At 36.0% G+C, this 21,894-nt stretch overlaps 1 protein-coding gene across 2 annotated transcripts in view; it reads right to left on the bottom strand.

The window, feature by feature from the left end:
* Nucleotides 1-13,663: 13,663 nt before the first annotated feature.
* CNTN1 (contactin 1) overlaps nucleotides 13,664-21,894 on the bottom strand; it is a 364,093-nt gene continuing 355,862 nt past the window's right edge. For both annotated transcript variants that reach the window (XM_049625293.1, XM_049625294.1), the window contains one exon: nucleotides 13,664-16,161. In XM_049625293.1, the coding sequence (XP_049481250.1) occupies nucleotides 16,085-16,161 (77 nt within the window). In that variant the 3' untranslated portion in view covers nucleotides 13,664-16,084. The remainder of the gene's footprint in view (nucleotides 16,162-21,894) is intronic.

Here is a 21,894-nt window from a genome sequence, read left to right as displayed (position 1 = left end):
AGAATATAAGAAGTAAATATAATCAGTTTTATAGACTAGTAGTTTATCTAGTTAAATAATGAGACTGGATTATTCATAAGCAGAATGTTTGACACCAAAAACCATTCACAGCTCGGACATAAAATGACCAGCTAGTCCATTTTGGGATAATTTAATGCAGTGTCTTTATTCATTCTGGCTTAGAGGAGTGGAGTTGCTTCAGTTAGTTTCATTGTTTCCCCTTTTTTATAATTACCAAATAATTAGTGGCCCTTTGACTATTTTAATATGTGGTCTACAGCTTAGGGCAATGGTGTCTAACAAGTAGCCCTTAGTCACATAAGGCTAATTAAATATAAATTTATTAAAGTTAAATAAAACTTGGGGCACCTGAGTGGCTCAGTTAGTTGAGCACCAGTCTTGATTTTGGCTCAGGTCATGATCCCATAGTCATGGTCTTGAGCCCAGAGTCATGGGATCGAGCTCCATGTCAGTCTCCATGCTGAGCTTGGAGCCTGCTTAAGGTTCTCCTTCTCCCTCCCTTTGCCCTTCTCCCCAGCTTGCGCTTTTTCTCTATCTCTCAAAAAAAAAAAAAAAAAGAAAAGAAAAGAAAAGAAAAAGAAAAAAGAAAAAGAAAGGAAAGGAAAGAAATTAAAACAACTTAAAATTCAGTTTCTCCTTGCGCTGGTCACATTTCAAGTCTTAAATGACTCAATGACTGGTGGGTACCCTCTTGTACAGTGCAGATGTAGAACATTTCCATTGCCTCAGAGTGTTCTAGAGGACAGTGCTAGTCTAAAGCTAATGGTATTCCATGAAGAAAGTTTTTTTTTAGTTGCTTCTACAAAACAGTTTTATTATCTATCTTTAAGTCTTTAGGTCACTTTTTAAAATCACCATTTCGAAAAAAGCAAGATGAATTATGCATTATCCAGTGATTTAGCTAATTTAAGAATGTAGAACAAATATAAAAAATAACTTATTCTGAGTAGGAGTTAAAGTCAATTTGCAAATAATGATGTCATTGTAGACAGAGCTCTGGACTCTATCTAACAAGAGTGGAGTAATCTTCAAAATCTTCATCTTTGAATAAACAAGTATTGGCCATAGATTTAATTTATAGTCTAACAATAAAGAATCATGTAAGTTCCAATTCGGCATAAATGCAAAACCGTTTTTATTACTTAGATTTGTTTATGAGACAGTTTATGAAACTTTCAAAAATACGTATTGGACATCTGGGAAATTCATTCTTAGATATATTGGCTTAATGTTTCTATTTCTGGGAATTTAAATGGTACCTTCATCAACTGCATCTATAGTACCAAGTTTTCTTAGGACAAACTTTTCCCTTCAGCAACCTAGGATCTGAGCTAATAATGGAATTGAGCCAACCAACCTCGTGGATTAGTTTAAAATATCTCTTGCTTACTAAGCAAAATGTCAAGGCTCTAGATATTAGAGTTTACTTAACTTGATTTCCCCTGCCTAAGAATAATCAACACCTCTCTCCATCAGTGGGGAAAAGCATTTATATTAATGAGTTACTCTGTTGACACCCATTTAATACCACTGATTTATATTAATTGCTTTTCAAGAATAATACTATTTGTGGTTTCCAGTACCACACACAAATCGTATTCAACAGCCCTTAAAATGGATTACTGTGTGAACTTGAATTGTTTGCTGCAAACATTCCATGACCTTGTGACGGGACTGATATTGCAAGTGGCTCTGCTGTATAAATTTTGGTTCAGAGTGATTCCCCGTCTTCTGCATCATATCAAGTATTTGGTTCCATAACTTTTCCAAGTTTTAGAATCCGTGCTTGCAAACAGACCCTCGTCTTGAGGCATGAAGGATAAAGACAAAGTTTCATGTTGCATAAATGGGAATAAAGCTAAGTCATATTTCTGAAGTTAAGAAGTTTTTTCTCTATCTTAATGTTGTTTATAGATTAAACAAACCAATTAAAAAATACAAAAAATAAAACCAGGGTATAATTAAAAATTAACATTTTCAATTATTGGGTCAAAATATTTGGATGATTATTGTTCTTATTTTCTAAATTGCAGTTTTATGTACACATTTTCGATCTCTGTTAGTATTTTTGAATATTTAATAAATAGTACTTGGGATACATATTACATTTATATAATTATCAGTTTATTGCTAAGGTAGAAATTTAGTACAGAAAGAAAAAAAATGAGATTTCTTAAGCCAATATCTTACATATTCACGATCCTCTTTTTCCAAAGATGTCATGGAACTCATTGAATGAAGTCAGTGTTAGACAAGGGTGTTTGCAAATACATATGGATTGTTTAACCTAATACTGGAGGCTTGATGGGATTCACATGTTTTTGAAATTTTGGGGTCCCCAAGGAACAAGAGTGACCTGGTGGAGGATGCCTTCTGTGAATTGTTACCTCCAAAAAGGAATAAGGGAGGAAGGAGCTGAAGACGGAGAGTCTTAGAAGGGAACTGCTCGTCTGTTGAAGTCTTAGGTGAGATCTCTGACCCTTAGCCCAGCTAATTATCTCCTCCGCATATTGCAGTATCTGCCTCCATTTCTCTAGATGCACTAAACCTAATTATACTGGCTGCTTTCAGAAGAACTTATTCTGCTGCGCTTAACTGCCTTTCCTTTACAGGTTGGGAGATCTATATGCTGGTTAATAACAAAATTGCAATTATCTGTATGAAAAAGCACCATATAAACCAAGTTAAAAATAAAATAATACACTAAAATATATATGTGACAACAGAAAACAGAAAACAAATAACCAGACTATTCCATCATGTCTATAACAAAATGACAAAAATACAACAGAAAAATTTTAGTAGGCCATCTGCAAAGAGAACGTACAAATAACCAACAACATGTAAAGGATGCTTACCTTAACTGTGAAGCAGGAGAATGCAAATTAAAACAAGTGTTAAATATCTTTTTGATTTCATCAGATCGAGAAAAGTTTGGTAACATCAAGGGTTGATGACGAGTCTAGGAACTGTTGGTTAATTTATATTGCTTCAGTTCTCTTAAACATCTTGTCAGTATCTTAGTTATAAATATTAGTAATGCATATTATTAAATATAAATAATAAGTAATATAAATAAATTGCTGATATTCCTTTGGGAATCTACCCCATCTTTATTGGAATAAATCTTGTTGAAACTACCAAAGTACTCATTCTCTTCAAAGGCAAAGAATTAGCATGTGACTTAAATAAGGCTACTCAGTGCTCTTCTTGGAATCTGAATCTCAGGACCTAAAAACTAACTAAATTGTCCATTTCTAGATTTCATCTTTCTAAAATGCCATACATGCAAGATACAACGTTACTAAATGTATCACTTTTTAAAAGGCACCATTTACACAGCTATCACTTTCTTTCTACTTACATTTAGTAAATGAGCTCCTTTACATGTACTTACAAATATATTTGTTGTCTTATTTCACTCTTGCACTTAAAAAGAAAAAGAAAGTGGAACAAATGGGCTTAAATCATCTGTATTTTATGAACCACTTTGACTCAGAATCCTCTTGTAAATCACTTTGATTCCGAGTTCTCAGTGTTCTTGAGTCTCAGGCTATAAAGAGGGTAACTGATGGAGCACTTTTTAGTCTCAGATATTTTCTTCCATGCTGCTGATACCCATTCAGCAAATTTTGGTGCTTACCATGAGTTCTTCAACAATGAATATTAACTGCACTAATATAAAATTTATGCACTGCTGCTTTTATGTCTTTTTGCATACACAATAAATTTTAAATACACCAGTTAATGTATAATCAAGATATTTTAAATGTGATTAAACCAAACATATGTGGTGCTAACCTTGCTCATTATTTAACCGTAGTGAGGATAATATTAACATCACAGCCAAATTCTCACATGCTCAGACAAGGTCATCTACTTTAACAATACCTCTGTCCAACCAGGATTGTGATACTCCATTTTAGAGATGTTACGTTATGAAAAATGTACAACTTAGAAATGATTAAATATGATTATTCCTCTATAGATATCTAGCGATGTCATAGTTTCTATACTATGAAACCCTATCATTCAGGTTTTCTTTTATTTAGCATTTACTATACACTCAGGCACTCTTCTAAGTGCCCTACTTGGGTTATCTAATTGAATTTATTGACACACCATATGACGTAACTATTCTGCATGTGTGTGCTTGCATGTGTGTGCACGTGTGTGTGTTATATAACAGGATATATAAAGTATAGAATATATATATTATATAAAAGCACATACAAGATTATATATAATAAAAATTTGGAAACAATCTGAATACGTTTTAGTAAAAGTAAAAGATTAAGCAATTTTTGATATATTAAGACTAAATTATAACCAGCTTTAGTGTTTAAGGTTGCTTATAGTAAGTCAAGATCTTTACGTAGTGGCTTTCCTTAGTATAGGTATAAAGTAATGGGTAGCCTGGGGGACGTGTGTATGACAGGGGCAGTATCAACAAATGCTTCCAGGGGCAGAAAACTGATTAGTAGTTAAGAATATGCGGTGATAGCAACCCTATTACCTGCACAGTGCTCATCTCCTTCAGAAAGGGAGGCTGTTTTCAATTCCAGCTGACTGTTTCCATGCAGCCATATGACCCTTGTTTCCAGATCGATCACATCTTCAATAAACGGCTTACATCCAATATTTTACACGAAATTAATTGACAATTAGTTAAAGTGAAACAATGCAGGCCAAACAAACATTACATGCAGGCCAACCTTGGGCTTGGGTAAGGCAATAAAAAGTAAAGATAAAAACATGCTTAAAAGCCAAGGGACGCTATCAGCTACCAAAAACTAGAAAGGCAAGGAACAAGTTTCTTAGAGCTGCCAGAGAGTGGATAGCCCCGGCAGCACCATGGTTTCAGGTCAGTGATACTAAACTTCTGGCCTCCAGAACTGTGAGAGAATAAATTTCTAGTCTTTTAAGCCCCTGGGCTTGTGGTAATTTGTTATAGCAGACACAGGAAGCCAATATAGTTATCAAAGGGAATGACATTATTCTCTCAAGCAATATCGATTTTACCACCTAAGAGATGATGCATTGGAAGTTATCTAATGAGCTACTGTAGTATATGGGGTCTACTGTAGTATATGTTCATTTCCTGCATACTACTAGTTGTGGAAGAAGATAAACAGAAATTCACCCTGTAAGCCCAAAGAGGTCTATAGCTTTCAATATCTGTTCTAAAGCTTTTAAATCAACTTCTCAGAGATAATGACTAAAATTCCAATCCTATCAAACCAAATCTGGTAGACTCTTTAAACAATTAATGAAAAAATATATAATTTAATGATTTTAAAAGGGTCTAAATTACAATATTCAAGTATATCACCAGGTGCCTTTAGCTCATGAGAAGTATATGGTTTTCCAACAGATATTGGCATGGATGTGGAGAAAGGGGAACCTTTTTACACTATTGGTGGGAAAGCAAACTGGTACAGCCACTCTGGGAATCAGTATGGAGGTTCCTAAAAAAATTAAAACTAGAACTACCCAGCAATTGCACTACTATGTATTTATCCAAAGGATACAAAAATGCTGGTTCAGAGGGGAACATACACCCCAATGTTTATAGCAGTGCTATCAATAATAGCCAAATTATGGAAACAGCCCAAATGGCCACTGACTGATGAATGGATAAAGAAGATGTGGCCATATATATATATATATATATATATATATACAGTGGAATACTATTCAGTGATCAAAAATGAAATCTTGCCATTTGTAACAATGTGGATGGAACTAGAGTATAATATGCTAAGTGAAATAAGTCAGAGAAAGACAAGTATATAATTTCACTCATATGTGGAATTTGAGAAACACAACAGATGGACATAGGAGAAGGGAAGGAAAAATAAGATGAAAACAGAAAGGGAGGCAAACTGTAAGAGACTCTCAAATACAGGTAACAAACTGAGGGTTGCTGGAGGGGAGATGGGTGGAGGGATGGGCTAAATGGATGATACGGCATTAAGGAGGGCTCTTGTTGAAATGAGCACTAGGTGTTATGTGTAAGTGCTGAATCACTGGGTTCTACTCCTGAAACCAGTACTTCATTGTATGTTAACAAACTTGAATTTAAATAAATAAATTAAAAAAAAAAGTACAGTGTATGGTTTTCATTACTTACCTCCCTACCTTCCTCTGATTTTATGGGTCTCCTTCTTCATAAGTCAGAATAGTTGAATCTTACATCTTTTAAAATTTCCTGCATAAATAGCAATTGAAGGATTTTCTGCAGTTTAGTTTTTTTTTTTTTAAGTGGCTGTATACTTAAATAACATATTTGCAATTATAGACATCCCCTGTAGGAACTTTCCAGAACCCTAAATTCTTTAGAAGTATTATCAGAAGACTCTGGTGAATAAGTGAAAGCAATCTGAGGAATGATTGACAAGATGACATATTCCATAGTGGATTCTAAAGAATGAGCAAAAAAGGATTAGCTGCTCAGGACCCCAATCTGAGAATCTGATGTAGAAGCAGATGGGACAGGCTGGAGATGTGAGAGCTTCTTGTTGCTATCCTGGGGAGAGAAGTCTGAAGCAACTCTTTGAGTTTGGATTTGTTCACCCACATGGCATTTTATGCCTCTTTAGCATGGCCACACAAACTGAGCTTTTCTGAATGCCAGACAGCAGACCATGTCATGGGAAGAAAAGGAGATCAAACCGAGCTGGTTTTGCTTGTCTTGAAGAGTCATCCCTGGTACAAATATTGTTAGATTAACTAGAAGTTTTTAAAAAAAGGAAGTAAAAAAAGAGAAAGGAATAAAAAATGCAAAACAAGAAAAGCACACGGGTTCTTAGTAAGAAAATATTTAAGGGACTTGGAAAGGTCACATTCTTTATTTGATCATTAACCAAGATTTTGGTACAGTTCTGCAGGAGCCTTGAGGGACCATTTCCCTGGCTAGGGAGTGCTTGATTATGCTAAACAAACAGAACAATAAATTCATTGTAAAGTCCTGGGGATAGGTTCTTTTCCTGGGGGTGGCAATAAGAAAGACCAGAATGATTTTTTTTTTTTCCGAAGACTGGGATAATAAAAACAGTATTATAAAAATATGGTGTATTTTTCTTCCACGCTGCAGTTGAAGCACAGAATTAGCTTGTTTGTCAATTAGGACTTAGCACACAACTGTTAGAACCAAAAACATATTTAGGGTGAGATGGAAATACTCTTTACATGATATGTGTTTCTATTACAGTGAACAAAACTTAAACCCATAGGAATCATGTAGCTAACTCAACATCACTAGATCTGACACTCAAATTTATGGTTTAAGACTCCTAGTAAATTGTTTTTTCAAAGAGCTACTGTATTTCCCAAGGCTTTTCAAATAGTAAAATCTTCCCCAAACTGGATTGCTTAGAATATTCCATTACATACCAGATTAGCCATTTCTAAAATATACTTTCCATAATAGAATTATTTAAAGAAAAAATAGGCATTTCCACTGAAATCAGAGAAAGTCATGTATACGCAGGATCGATAGTGTCTCATATGCCAAAAATGCCAATCAGTAAATCTTTTTTGAGAGCTGGTTTGCCTCAGTTAGCAGTGTAAACAATCTCTCTGGAAACTGAAACTGTTTATATTAGAAATATGCCTCTTTCCTGTCCTTAGGACTTTAATTCCACAGTAGTATAGCTGAATTGAATAGAATATAACTACCTCTATAATATTTATGAATGTCACAAACAAAATTTTGAAGTATTCAAGTTGTGCTTTACATGCTTCATTAAATCTCTTTTAATCATTTTATTATTTCTTCTGTATGACGGAGTTTGGACTGTTACCTAGTGCCTTCTACTACCTTTCAAAGACTTCCTATCACTACAAATGCTTTAAGTATGACCATTTCCTAACTAAGCTCTTAACTCCAGCCAAAAAGGATGGTTTTTACATTTCTTCAAAGCTGTTAACTTCTCAAATTACTTTAAATTAGGGTGTAAAAACATGTAGTGTATAGCATAATATTTGTGTTTAACTCTCTCAAGACTTTTTTTTTTTTTTGTAGGTTTCATCCCCAGTGCAGAGCACAATGCAGGGCTTGAACTCATGACCCTGAGATCAAGACCTGAGATCAAGAGTCAGACAGCTGACAGAGCCACCCAGGTGCCCCTTGCCTCTCCACTCTTAATCCACTATTTCTCAATCCGAGTCTGTTCAAAGAACCTGCATTTTACATATTCTGAGAATTCTCAAGGACAATTTAAAATTTTTGATCATTTGATGATTATCTTTGGATGATGTCTTTAAAAAATAATGTAAGCACATTCTGATCTTCTGAGTGACCACTGAAGACCTTCATATTTCCTATCATTTTAGTCCTGGAGTTTGTATGTGCAATTGCATTGGTGCCAAATAGCCCTATTTTCTTGTCTCTGGCTAAGAAGAAACAAACAGACATGCACTTAATGGTAAATGATGAGTATGCACTAAGTGATGTCCAGATGTCAGCACCATTTACCAAAAGGTTTCATAGTAATTAGGATTGGGAAACTATAGGAGAGTTCAGTCATCTGGCACAGCGCTGCAAGCAGCAAGTTAATTTCAGCAAAACAACATCCATGATCACATGAAATCAATTAATTTCAACAGTGCTAGGTTTGTAGCTTTGTCTAATTTTTAAGCTTGCTTTGGTATGAGTTATAAGGACAAGAAATTTATAATTAATTTTATGTTGGAAAATATTTAGGTAACATTTTAATAATAATATTATAGTCAACCTGGATTGCCTGTGATTTTTTGGTTGATTTATTTGGTTTCAGCTGTGCTTTCCTCGAGTTTAAGGGACACAAGGCCAAGAGAGATAATAATATAAAAATCTAAAATCTGTCTGACAGATGGTCCTTCTGGCAACTCTCAGCTCACTTGGTACAAGCAGTTGTCTTCCCAGTATTTGACTCTGGAAATGGCAAACTTATAAGCAGTTAAATTTGTCAGTATTTTTGAGCACAGCGGATTAAGTGAGGAGGGGAATGTTAATTTATCTTATCAAAAAAATATATTACCATGTTCTCAAAAGGGGTCTGAAGTCTCCTCATTTATAAACCACAAAAAACTAGAGAAACTTTTGAACAATCTTATGTATTTCTGTTTTCTTTAGCAAATCATTGTAGTCTTATGAAGATATCTCAGACTTTTACCTTCAACAGACTATCATGCATTTGGCTGCCCTCCTCGAGATATTTTATTACTCTTTCTAGTCATAGGTATGAACAATTTAAGCACAGTATAAATGCTGTTGTTATGAAAAACAGTCCAAATATCTAAAATCACTCAAAACCATTTGTGAAGCCATTTGAAAGCTTTGGTTAATTTCTAAGAAAAATAGCTAGACTTAAAACCAGCAAATGATGCTTGTTTTCATTTCGTCTATTCACCATACCCAGTCAAATCATGAGTTCTCTTAATTTGGTCTATTAAATACCCTTAAAGTCTGTTCACTTTCTTCATTTTTCTCCACCACAAGAGGATTTCAGGCCACCACCCTTCCTCCCCTGGATTTTTTCTACTGTTCCCTTGCTGACTAGTCACCCTCACGCCAGACTACTGAAGGATGAGGGAAAAGTAGGGCAGAGCCAAGTTGTCCTAAAGGGCACACTGACAGTGTGTAACAGCTGATAGCTGGCTCTCAGGCACATGAGAAAGCCCAGTTCATATTAGCAAAGCCCCATACCTGACCCACTGCTGACCCAGATGTGTGAGCAATTAATATTTATTGCCATCTGCCACTGAAGTGTTGTGGTTGTATTTCTGCAGCACTATTATGGCAATAAATCACTAATATGGTTCACTTAAAAGGCTGTGTGAGTCTTTAATACTTTATTATGGCATGCTCCTTTCCATTGATTAATTGGAATTGCCTAGTAGATAAACTTGTCCAACTAAGTTCTGAAATCCCTTGGAAATTTGTACCACCCTAGATACACACATCATTGTTTCTTAGAAATAATGAAAAAAAGTGCAGGTGAGACTGCTTGACAATGGTGTCCCTTCACTCATCACTCGGAAGGGTGTACATTCAAAGTGTAGCAAAAGGAAGATTTCAGTGATGACAGGCTTTTTCTCCTCTTCTTTTACGTTCTGATATTGCTTTCAGTTAGCTAAGTCAGCTCTACCTGATCAAGGAGGGACTGACTTTGGGTTGACTGTGGATGCTAAGCTCTGCGCTAAGTATCAACAGAGAGCTGTGCCATCCCCTGAACTAGGAGTTTTAGGAGCCCTAAATGCAAAACTGCACTTATCTATTGAAAATTAATGGTAGGAAGGGAGACTTAAGATTGGTTTGGAATTTATAACTCTATCATCTTCTCAAATTTGTGTAAATTGTATAGAACTCCAGGAAGAAGTGGAGTGGAGAATGCTTTTTGCCAGTCCAACGCTCTCCTGCTAGTAGCATTTGATAGTCCTTTGTGACTGCATGTGGTCCTGGTCCTCCATTTTTATCAGAGTGTATTTGCCACCTTCTAGTTATCCAGAGGGTAGACAGGAGGCCCAAGATGGCTGAATAAAATACACCAAACTCCTGGGGATAATCTGAATCGTTAATGAGATTTGGTATGCGTCAGAAAGAGTCTCTATGCCTTTTGGACCACTGACCTGGAGGACGTAAACTGTCAGCACCTATGATTCCTGCCACAAGGAGATTAGACTGCCTGAGAATGAAGCCTATGCACAGACAGAAGCAGAATCAACAGATGGAGAGAGAGTGTTCCCTGGGAACATTATTTATGGCCTTATATCAAGTCCATCTTGTAGATCCCATTATCTGAGCCAATAAATTCCTTTTTTCCCCCTTCAGTTTGAGTTGAGTGTCTATCACTTACACTTGAAAGAATCCTGAGGAGTGTTGTCCTCATTTTATGGAGGAGGAAATTTGTCCTCAAAATGCTGCATTGCTTGTCCAAGGCCTCACAAGTAATAACAGATCAAGTTAGAATATGATCGCAGGTCTATCCAACATCCATGATCCAATGCCCAGTTTAAAAAATGTCCACGCAGTAAAACCTACTCATTTGCTGTACGGTTCTCTGAGTTTTGACAAATGGCTAGATTTGGGTCACTGCTATTAGTTCCAACATCTCTAAGGGTTACTCATGCTGTTCCTATGTAGTCAGACTCTCTATCCTTAATGCCTGGTCACTATTGACCTGTTCCCTGCCTCCAGAGTTTCACTTTTTCCAGAATGTCATATAAATGGAATCACACAGCCTTTTGAATCTGGCTTCTTTTCACTGAACACAATGCATTTGATATTCATCTACATTGTTGTATGTTATCAACATAAATGTTTTCTGAAAGCATGCTTACAGCAGTGTTTCAATCACATCTTCATTAGTGTGAGTGCAGCATATGCACGTTTTAAAATGAGGAAAGGGGAAGAACACGGGGTTGAATGTTCTCCTAAGATTTCTATCTACCTGGAATCTGTGACTCTGATCTTATTTGGAAATAGGGACTTTGCAGAGGTCATCAAGGCCATACTGGATTAGGGTGGGCCCTAATCCAATGGTTGGCATCTTTATAAGAAGAGAGAAATCTGGATGCAAAGACCCACAAGGAGAATGTCAGTTGAAAATGGAAGCAGAGATGGAGGGATACAGCTGGAAGCCACGGAATGCCAAGGATTGCCCACAGCCACAAGAAACTAGGAGAGAGTCACGGAACAGATTCTCCCTCAGAACTAACCTTGCTGGCACCTTGATTTCAGAGTTATAGCTTCCAGAACTGTGAGAAAATAGATTTCTATTGTTTGATGCCGTTCAGTTCGCGGTCATTTGTTATGATAGCCCTAGGAAACTAAAATAACTGAACTAATGAGGTATTCAGCACTATTTTCAACCAAAGCAAAGTGGCCTGAGGACATATGATAGGCGAAGACCAAGTTCCTGCACCTCACAATTTGCCTTAGGCTGAGCTTGATTGAATTTTACAGCCAAATTAGTAATAGCATCATATGCACTGTTATATATTACCCCAACTATCAAATTTATTACTAGAAACTAAAAAGTGAAACCTGTTTTTAAGTTATTATAGAAATGTTAGAAACCTAATCCTGGCCTCCCATCAACTAATTTTAAAGTCAACTCATCCAAAACCACTGTGTTTCTATTCTGGAAAAAAAAAAAAGTTCAAGTTAAGGAGCGGACACCTTTCATCAATCTTTTTATTAACAACCTTCAGAAGATTATAGACTCAGGAAATTAAGTATTAAAGTTTAATTAAGTTACTAAGTCACATAAAAAAAGAAAGTAAGAAAAGGGTAAAAGAAATCCACATTCCTTTAGAGAAAAAATCTTCTGAAGTACATTTGTGTCTGCTGCTTGGATTTTAGAAACAAACAAGTTGGGATATTTTGATTAGACAACAAGCATTTTGACACTTAAGATATGTAACTAAAATGTAAGAACGGTCATCAGTATTTTAGCATTTTAGACAAGCCAAGAAAATGGATTTTTTCCTTAAGAGGTACTTAAATTACATATACAGTCAAAAATATCAGTTAATCTAGTTTGTAGTAATCATAAAAAGCTTTGATTCTCAAATCTGGCTCCCTATGAAGACACTCTTGAACAACCTAAAAAGATATAGCTTTGTATCCCTCACTTTCCAAATTCTGATTTGGTAAGTCTGGACTGGGGCCCAGAGACTATTTTATTTTTTTCAAATTCTCCAGCTGATCCTAAGGGGCAACCAGGTTTGAGAACCACTAACATGGGAAACACTCTCATGGAAAAAAGCTTTCATCTCCCAAAGTCTGGGGAATTAGAGCTAGGGTCAATCCAAGGTCAAATACCAAAAGCAAAATATTAGAAGGGAAGTAATCTAATACTTAGGGTCAAGAAACAGAGGCAGGGGTCCGAAAGGGAAACCAGGATCCAGTGTGGAAGCAAGTTTCATGAAACAGGAAGGGAGGTCGGAATGCCAATGAGAAATCACAATCAGAACACAGAAGATTGTCAGGCAGAACACAGGGAGCCCTGGGATTCAGAACTTTGGGCTTAGTCTAAATCAGGATTCAGAGAAACTTTACCTGTACCAGACTCCTGTCTTTAGAGACATGCTTTTATGCAAATTCCTCTATTAGAATTTCAGTTCATTCAGGGTTGAATAGCCTTTTTTTCTTTTTTTAGCTTTTAGCAGTTTGCTTTAGTGTCTAGCATTAGATTCATGGGAATCCACAAAATTGAAGTTTTTTACTAGATGATCTTATTTCAATGTAATAATGCCTGTGTGTGTACGTGCAAGCTTGTGTGTGTATGTGTTTGTGTGTGTCTTTACATTTGTGTGTATATTTTTTGTAGAACCGTTCAAACATTTAACTGTTACTTAACAAGTAATATTTATTCCATGCAGTTGAATTTACAACGAAACCTTCTAGGGGAACCTGGGTGGCTCAGTCGGTTAAATATCCAACTCTTGATTTCGGCTCAGGTCATGATCTCATGGTTCATGGGTTTGAGCCCCGCATCAGGCTATGTGCTAACAGCACAGGCCTGCTTGACATTCTCTCTCTCTCTCTCTCTGCCCCTCCCCCGCACACTTTCTCTCAAAATAAAAAAATAAACTTAAAAAAAAAAAAAGGAAAGAAAACCTTCTAAAAATGAGTTTTAAACTTTAGGTAAATTGAAAGGACAGTTGCTATTTTTTGGGTAACAGTAAGACATTTATTTCTTTATAATTTGTTTTCATTCATAAAAAGGACAAAGCACAGTCCTATACTACTCCATTGAAAAAATGATAAAAAATAACTAAAAAAATCAATTCAATATTTATCAGTATCAAATAAAACTACTATCACCTTTCCTGAAATACAAAGAAACAACAGATATGTCTATATCTATATAAAGTTTAATTAAGAATCTTGCGTCTTAAGCAGATGATACATTAGTTAGTTTGACAACAGTTTAAAACTGATGGTCCCAGTCAAATTTGTACAACTGTATGAGGAAATGAAAAGCTTGAGTTATCAGTGTATGAGAGATTGTAATCTACCTTATCTCTGTCACAAATTTAAAATGAAACAACCTCCAAAGTCTGTTTTCTTCTTACCTTTCAGAACCATTTCATGCAAAATCTAACCAGTTTTGCTCTTTACTGCAATACATTAGAAATAAAAGGCGAGCATGCATTTGGCAAAAGATTTAGTTGTTGTCGATTATATAAAAATGCCCAACATGGGTCACATTGCAAAAGGAAAACCCCAAAGTGTAACAATGAAAACACAAACATTTGTACAGAAGGCTTACACCGTATTCGTTTCCCTAAAGTAGGAAGAGATTTTGTTTCTTTTTCAAATAATTATGTACTTTATGAAATCTGGTAATGCTTTTAAGACTGTTGACGTACTTCCACTGGGAAATCATCCATTTCACTTATTATTAAAAAGTTTAATTTTATAACAAAGAGTTGAATGTAAACTAATGACATATTTATTGATATTTTCATAATGAAAGCTCTAAACATTTACACATAGATATATAGTACAAAAATTATACAAATTAAAGAAAAGGGGGTAAAGTAGTAATAGTTCTATTTTGCTGCCTGTAAATATTTTTTTATGAACCTATAAGGTATCCTTTCTAAAAAGATAAACTCTATCTCTAATTAGCTAGCAAGGTTGTGCTAATAAAATAGGATTATACCTCCTGAATCATCAGACATTGCACTGTTTCATGAGCCAGCTAATCCTTTATTATTCCATTTCTCTCACACCCACACTCAAACACATTTCCTTGCATACCATGGAGAATGAAGAAATGTGCATCTTCCTTTTTACAACTTATGAAAACCTAAAGCACCAACACTTGGGAGACACCATTGGACACATTATTTGTCTCCTCCTGGCCTTCCAGTTTGCATACTTTCAAAGTACCATTAGCAACATATTGATTTGGTATTTTTAGCCAGTTTTCAGTATTGCATTGAAGTGGGAAATGAGTTTACTAGCAAATTAAAAAAAATAAGGTATATTGTAGATTTTCCAAACTATAGGTGATTTCTTGATACCTTCAATAAAGAAAGCTTTTACTTAGAAATGGAGCACAAAAACAAAGATCCTTAGAATAGTATTAGATCACACTTATACTCACTTAACATTGTTTATTTCTAGCTGTGTAACGACTGTCACCTCTCAATTAAAAAATGAAAGCATTCTACTTTTCAAAATTCATTATTCTATGTATGAATAAATACAGCAATATGATGATACTCTAGAGAAGAGCTGTGATTTTTGAGGTTTGAAACTGATGATGAGAAAAGCATAAAATATTTTCAGAATATCATATAAAAGTAAAGAAAAACCTTCCTATGGTATGTTAACTTTACCACTAAAAATCTAACGTAAAATTATTACTGATTCTGAAAAATCAAGCATTTAGAAAATTACTTACTTCCAAAATAAGAATACTGATAACAATTTCTAGAATTTGGTTTTCAATATTCAGAATCTTTCAACTCATTCAGTAAAATGAGTTGCTCATGGAATTTATGTCAAAATGTTTCAGTTATACTCTATTTTTTTTTTCAAGAAAACTCAAAATGTCATGAATGATAGGGGCCATTCAAAAATATGCAGGACCCGAAACAGAGAATAGTACAAGAGACTGTTTTACTCTTACATTTACCACATACAATCAACATTTCAACCTCTATTATATTTCACAACTTATTAAATTTAAAGCACCTGTGTATGGTGATTTTACTTTTCACTCTACAGCCTATAGTATTGAATTGAACACTGTAACTTGTCCCATTGGATTAAATCATGCAACTGTCACAGAATCAGGTTAAGTGGTTTATAAGGCATATTGGAACGAGTTAAAAATCATTTTATACCCATTTAAAAGTTTATTCTTTTGGACAAAGTGGTTCCTGAATGCCTCAGTCATAATGTGTGTTGTAAATCAGTTGGAGAGTTTGTTAAAGTATCATTTATTTGGCTTAGGGTGGAGCCACAGAAAATGGAAGGAATTATATTCATCATAGGGATGAAGGTGTCCTCTGTGTCCTCTAAGCTGGGCTGGGAGCAGCAGCTGTCACATCACACTCAGAAATCCAGGTAGACAAGGATGCCAAGGGCAGGCAGCAGTAAGCCAAGAAGGCTTGGTGATAGGGTGGATACACCTGCGAAGTAAATAAAAAAGTACATATTATTTCATTGAGAATGGCACTGTTTCTCCTTTACCCTGCTTTGGGAAAGGCCAGATTATGTAGGCTTGAAAATCAAATGGTTCCTTTAAAAAAATTTCTCTGTTCTTAAGTAATATAAAGAAAAAAAAAACATTTGATCAAGAATTTTGTGTGTGAGAGCACGTGACTCTCTACAACATGTTCTTATAAATCATTTATGATAAGATCACAAATGCTTAGGTTTTCCCTATAATCCAGCTGTCCCAAATTCCTACAAGAAGGTGATAAGTGAAAAAACATATGGAAATAAGCAAACAAATGAAAAAACACAGAAGGTGTTAAAAAATAAGATAAAAAGATGTACTAAAAATACTAATAATGTTACCTGGTATAAAAACATCATGGGTATAGTAGATAAATTTTGCATAATTTCATATCCCAATAGTTTTAAGGCATTTAGGTGCTCAGACACAAATGATTTGAGTAATATATATATAATATAATATACATAATATATATAAATATATTTATATATATATAAATAAACAATATATATAATGTATATAATATATATATATAATATATGTGTATATATAATATATATATAAAATAGGTGCTCATCCCAACAGGTGCCCTCCTCAATACCCATCACCCACCCTTCCCCTCCCTCCCACCCCCCATCAGAGCCCTCAGTTTGTTCTCAGTTTTTAAGAGTCTCTTATGCTTTGGCTCTCCCTCACTCTAACCTCTTTTTTTTTATCCTTTCCTTCCCCCATGGGTTCCTGTTAAGTTTCTCAGGATCCACATAAGAGTGAACACATATGGTATCTGTCTTTCTCTGTATGGCTTATTTCACTTAACATGACACTCTCCAGTTCCATCCATGTTGCTACAAAGGGCCATATTTCATTCTTTCTCATTGCCACGTAGTACTCCATTGTGTATATAAACCACAATTTCTTTATCCATCAGTTGATGGCCATTAAGGCTCTTTCCATAATTTGCCTATTGTTGAGTGCTGCTATAAACATTGGGGTACAAGTGACCCTATGCATGAGTACGCCTGTATCCCTTGGGTAAATTCCTAGCAGTGCTACTGCTGGGTCATAGGGTAGGTCTATTTTTAATTTTTTTAGGAACTTCCACACTGTTTTCCAGAGCGGCTGCACCAGTTTGCATTCCCATCAACAGTGCAAGAGGGTTCCCGTTTCTCCACATCCTCTCCAGCATCTATAGTCTCCTGATTTGTTCATTTTGGCCACTCTGACTGGTGTGAGGTGATAACTGAGTGTGGTTTTGACTTGTATTTCCCTGATGAGGAGCGACGTTGAGCATCTTTTCATGTGCCTGTTGGCCATCCGGATGTCTTCTTTAGAGAAGTGTCTATTCATGTTTTCTGCCCATTTCTTCACTGGGTTATTTGTTTTTCGGGTGTGGAGTTTGGTGAGCTCTTTATAGATTTTGGATACTAGCCTTTTGTTCGATATGTCATTTGCAAATATCTTTTCCCATTCCATTGGTTGCCTTTTAGTTTTGTTGATTGGTTCCTTTGATGTGCAGAAACTTTTTATCTTCATGAGGTCCCAATAGCTCATTTTTGCTTTTAATTCCCTTGCCTTTGGGGATGTGTCAAGTAAGAAATTGCTATGGCTGAGGTCAGAGAGGTCTTTTCCTGCTTTCTCCTCTAAGGTTTTGATGGTTTCCTGTCTCACATTCAGGTCCTTTATCCATTTTGAGTTTATTTTTGTGAATGGTGTGAGAAAGTGGTCTAGTTTCAACCTTCTGCATGTTGCTGTCCAGTTCTCCCAGCACCATTTGTTAAAGAGACTGTCTTTTTTCCATTGGATGTTCTCTTTCCTGCTTTGTCAAAGATGAGTTGGCCATACTTTTGTGGGTCTAGTTCTGGGGTTTCTATTCTATTCCATTGGTCTATGTGTCTGGTTTTGTGCCAATACCATGCTGTCTTGATGATGACAGCTTTGTAGTAGAGGCTAAAGTCTGGAATTTTGATGCCTCCTGCTTTGGTCTTCTTCTTCAAAATTACTTTGGCTATTTGGGGCCTTTTGTGGTTCCATATGAATTTTAGGATTGCTTGTTCTAGCTTCGAGAAGAATTCTGGTGCAATTTTGATTGGGATTGCATTGAATGTGTAGATAGCTTTGGGTAGTATTGACATTTTGACAATATTTATTCTTCCAATCCATGAGCATGGAATATTTTTCCATTTCTTTATATCTTCTTCAATTTCCTTCATAAGTTTTCTCTAGTTTTCAGCATACAGATCTTTTACATCTTTGGTCAGGTTTATTCCTAGGTATTTTATGCTTCTTGGTGCAATTGTGAATGGGATCAGTTTCTTTATTTGTCTTTCTATTGCTTCATTATTAGTGTATAAGAATGCAACTGATTTCTGTACATTGATCTTGTATCCTGCGACTTTGCTGAATTCATGTATCAGTTCTATCAGACTTTTGGTGGAGTCTATTGGGTTTTCCATGTATAATATCATGTCATCTGCAAAAAGTGAAAGCTTAACTTCATCTTTGCCAATTTTGATGCCTTTAATTTCCTTTTGTTGTCTTATTCCTGATGCTAGAACTTCCAACACTATGTTAAACAACAGCGGTGAGAGTGGACATCCCTGTCCTGTTCCTGATCTCATGGGGAAAGCTCTCAGTTTTTCCCCACTGAGGATGATATTAGCTGTGGGCTTTTCATAAATGGCTTTTATGATGATTAAGTATGTTCCTTCTATTCCGACTTTCTCGAGGGTTTTTATTAAGAAAGGATGCTGAATTTTGTCAAATGATTTTTCTGCATTGATTGACAGGATCATATGGTTCTTATGTTTTCTATTATTAATGTGATGTATCTCATTGATTGATTTACAAATGTTGAACGAGCCCTGCATCCCAGGAATGAATCCCGCTTGATCATGGTGAATAATTCTTTTTATATGCTGTTGAATTCGATTTGCTGGTATCTTATTGAGAATTTTTGCATCCATATTCATCAGGGATATTGGCCTGTAGTTCTCTTTTTTTACTGGGTCTCTGTCTGGTTTAGGAATCAAAGTAATACTGGCTTCATAGAATAAGTCTGGAAGTTTTCCTTCCCTTTCTATTTGTTGGAATAGCTTGAGAAGGATAGGTATTATCTCTGCTTTAAACGTCTGGTAGAACTCCCCTGGGAAGCCATCTGGTCCCAGACTCTTATTTGTTGGGAGAGTTTTGATAACTGATTCAATTTCTTCGCTGGTTATGGGTCTGTTCAAGCTTTCTATTTCCTCCTGAATGAGTTTTGTAAGTGTCTGGGTGTTTAGGAATTTGTCCATTTCTTCCAGGTTGTCCAGTTTGTTGGCATATAGTTTTTCATAGTATTCCCTGATATTTGCTTGTATTTCTGAGGGATTGTAATAATTCCATTTTCATTCATGATTTTATCTATTTGGGTCATCTCCCTTTTCTTTTTTAGAAGCCTGGCTAGAGGTTTGTCAATTTTGTTTATTTTTTCAAAAAACCAACTCTTGGTTTCGTTGATCTGCTCTACAGTTTTTTTAGATTCTATATTGTTTATTTCTGCTCTGATCTTTATTATTGTTCTTCTTCTGCTGGGTTTAGGGTGTCTTTGCTGTTCTCCTTCTATTTCCTTTAGGTGTTCTGTTAGATTTTGTATTTGGAATTTTTCTTGTTTCTTGAGATAGGCCTGGATTGCAATGTATTTTCCTCTCAGGACTGCCTTCGCTGCATCCCAAAGCATTTGGATTGTTGTATTTTCATTTTCGTTTGTTTCCATATATTTTTAAATTTCTTCTCTAATTTCCTGGTTGACCCATTCATTCTTTAATAGGGTGTTCTTTAACCTCCATGCTTTTTCCTGTGGTTGATTTCAAGCTTCATAGCATTGTGGTCTGAAAGTATGCATGGTATGATCTCAGTTCTTGTATACTTATGAAGGGCTGTTTTGTGACCCAGAATGTGATCTATCTTGGAGAAGGTTCCATGCGCACTCGAGAAGAAAGTATATTCTGTTTTTTGGGGATGCAGAGTTCTAAATATATCTGTCAAGTCCATCTGATCCAATGTATCATTCAGGGCCCTTGTTTCTTTATTGACCGTGTGTCTAGATGATCTATCCATTTCTGTAAGTGGGGTGTTAAAGTCCCCTGCAATTACCACATTCTTATCAATAAGGTTGCTTATGTTTGTGATTAATTGTTTTATATATGTGGGGGCTCCCGTATTCGGCGCATAGACATTTATAATTGTTAGCTCTTCCTGATGGATAGACCCTATAATTATTATATAATGCCCTTCCTCATCTCTTGTTACAGTCTTTAATTTAAAGTCTAGTTTGTCTGACATAAGTATGGCTACTCCAGCTCTTTTTTGACTTCCAGTAGCATGATAAATAATTCTCCATCCCCTCACTTTCAATCTGAAGGTGTCCTCAGGTCTAAAATGAGTCTCTGGTAGATGACAAGTAGATGGGTCTTGTTTTTTTATCCATTCTGATACCCTATGTCTTTTGGTTGGAGCATTTAGTCCATTTACGTTCAGTGTTATTATAGAAAGATATGAGTTTAGAGTCATTGTGATGTCTGTAGGTTTCATGCTTGTAGTGATGTCTCTGGTACTTTGTTTCACAGGATCCCCCTTAGGATCTCTTGTAGAGCTGGTTTAGTGGTGATGAATTCCTTCAGTTTTTGTTTTTTTGGGAAGACCTTTATCTCTCCTTCTATTCTAAATGACAGATTTGCTGAATAAAGGATTCTCGGCTGCATATTTTTTTCTGTTCATCACATGGAAGATTTCCTGCCATTCCTTTCTGGCCTGCCAAGTTTCAGTAGAGAGATCTGTCACAAGTCTTATCAGTCTCCCTTTATATGTTAGAATATGTTTATCCTTAGCTGCTTTCAGAATTTTCTCTTTATCCTTGTATTTTGCCAGTTTCACCATTATATGTCATGCAGAAGATCGATTCAAGTTACTTCTGAAGGGAGTTCTCTGTGCCTCTTGGATTTCAATGCCTTTTTCCTTCCCCAGATCAGGGAAGTTCTTAGCTATTATTTCTTCAAGTACACCTTCAGCACCTTTCCCTCTCTCTTCTTCCTCTGGAATACCAATTATGCGTAGATTATTTCTCTTTAGTGCATCACTTAGTTCTCTAATTTTCCCCTCATACTCCTGGATTTTTTTATCTCTCTTTTTCTCAGCTTCCTCTTTTCCCATAATTTTATCTTGTAGTTCACCTATTCTCTTCTCTGCCTCTTCAATCCGAGCTGTGGTCGCCTCCATTTTATTTTGCAGCTCATTTATAGCATTTTTTAGCTCCTCCTGGCTGTTCCTTAGTCCCTTGATCTCTGTAGCAAGAGATTCTCTGCTGTCCTCTATACTGTTTTCAAGCCCAGCGATTAATTTTATGACTATTATTCTAAATTCACTTTCTGTTATATTGTTTAAATCCTTTTTGATCAGTTTGTTAGCTGTCGTTATTTCCTGGAGATTCTTTTGAGGGGAATTCTTCCATTTCTTCATTTTGGATAGTCCCTGGAGTGGTGCGGGACTGCGGGGCACTTGCCCTGTGCTGTCTTGAATAACTTGCGTTGGTGAGCGGGGCCTGCAGCCAGACCTGATGTCTGCCCCCAGCCCACCACTGGGGCCACAGTCAGACTGGTGTGTGCCTTCTCTTCCCCTCTCCTAGGGGCGGGATTCACTGTGGGGTGGC

This window comes from Panthera uncia, chromosome B4, assembly GCF_023721935.1.
Source record: "Panthera uncia isolate 11264 chromosome B4, Puncia_PCG_1.0, whole genome shotgun sequence".
NCBI lineage: Eukaryota > Metazoa > Chordata > Mammalia > Carnivora > Felidae > Panthera > Panthera uncia.
The sequence above is the reverse complement of the archived record's forward strand: the minus strand, read 5'-3'. Positions and strand labels throughout refer to the sequence as shown.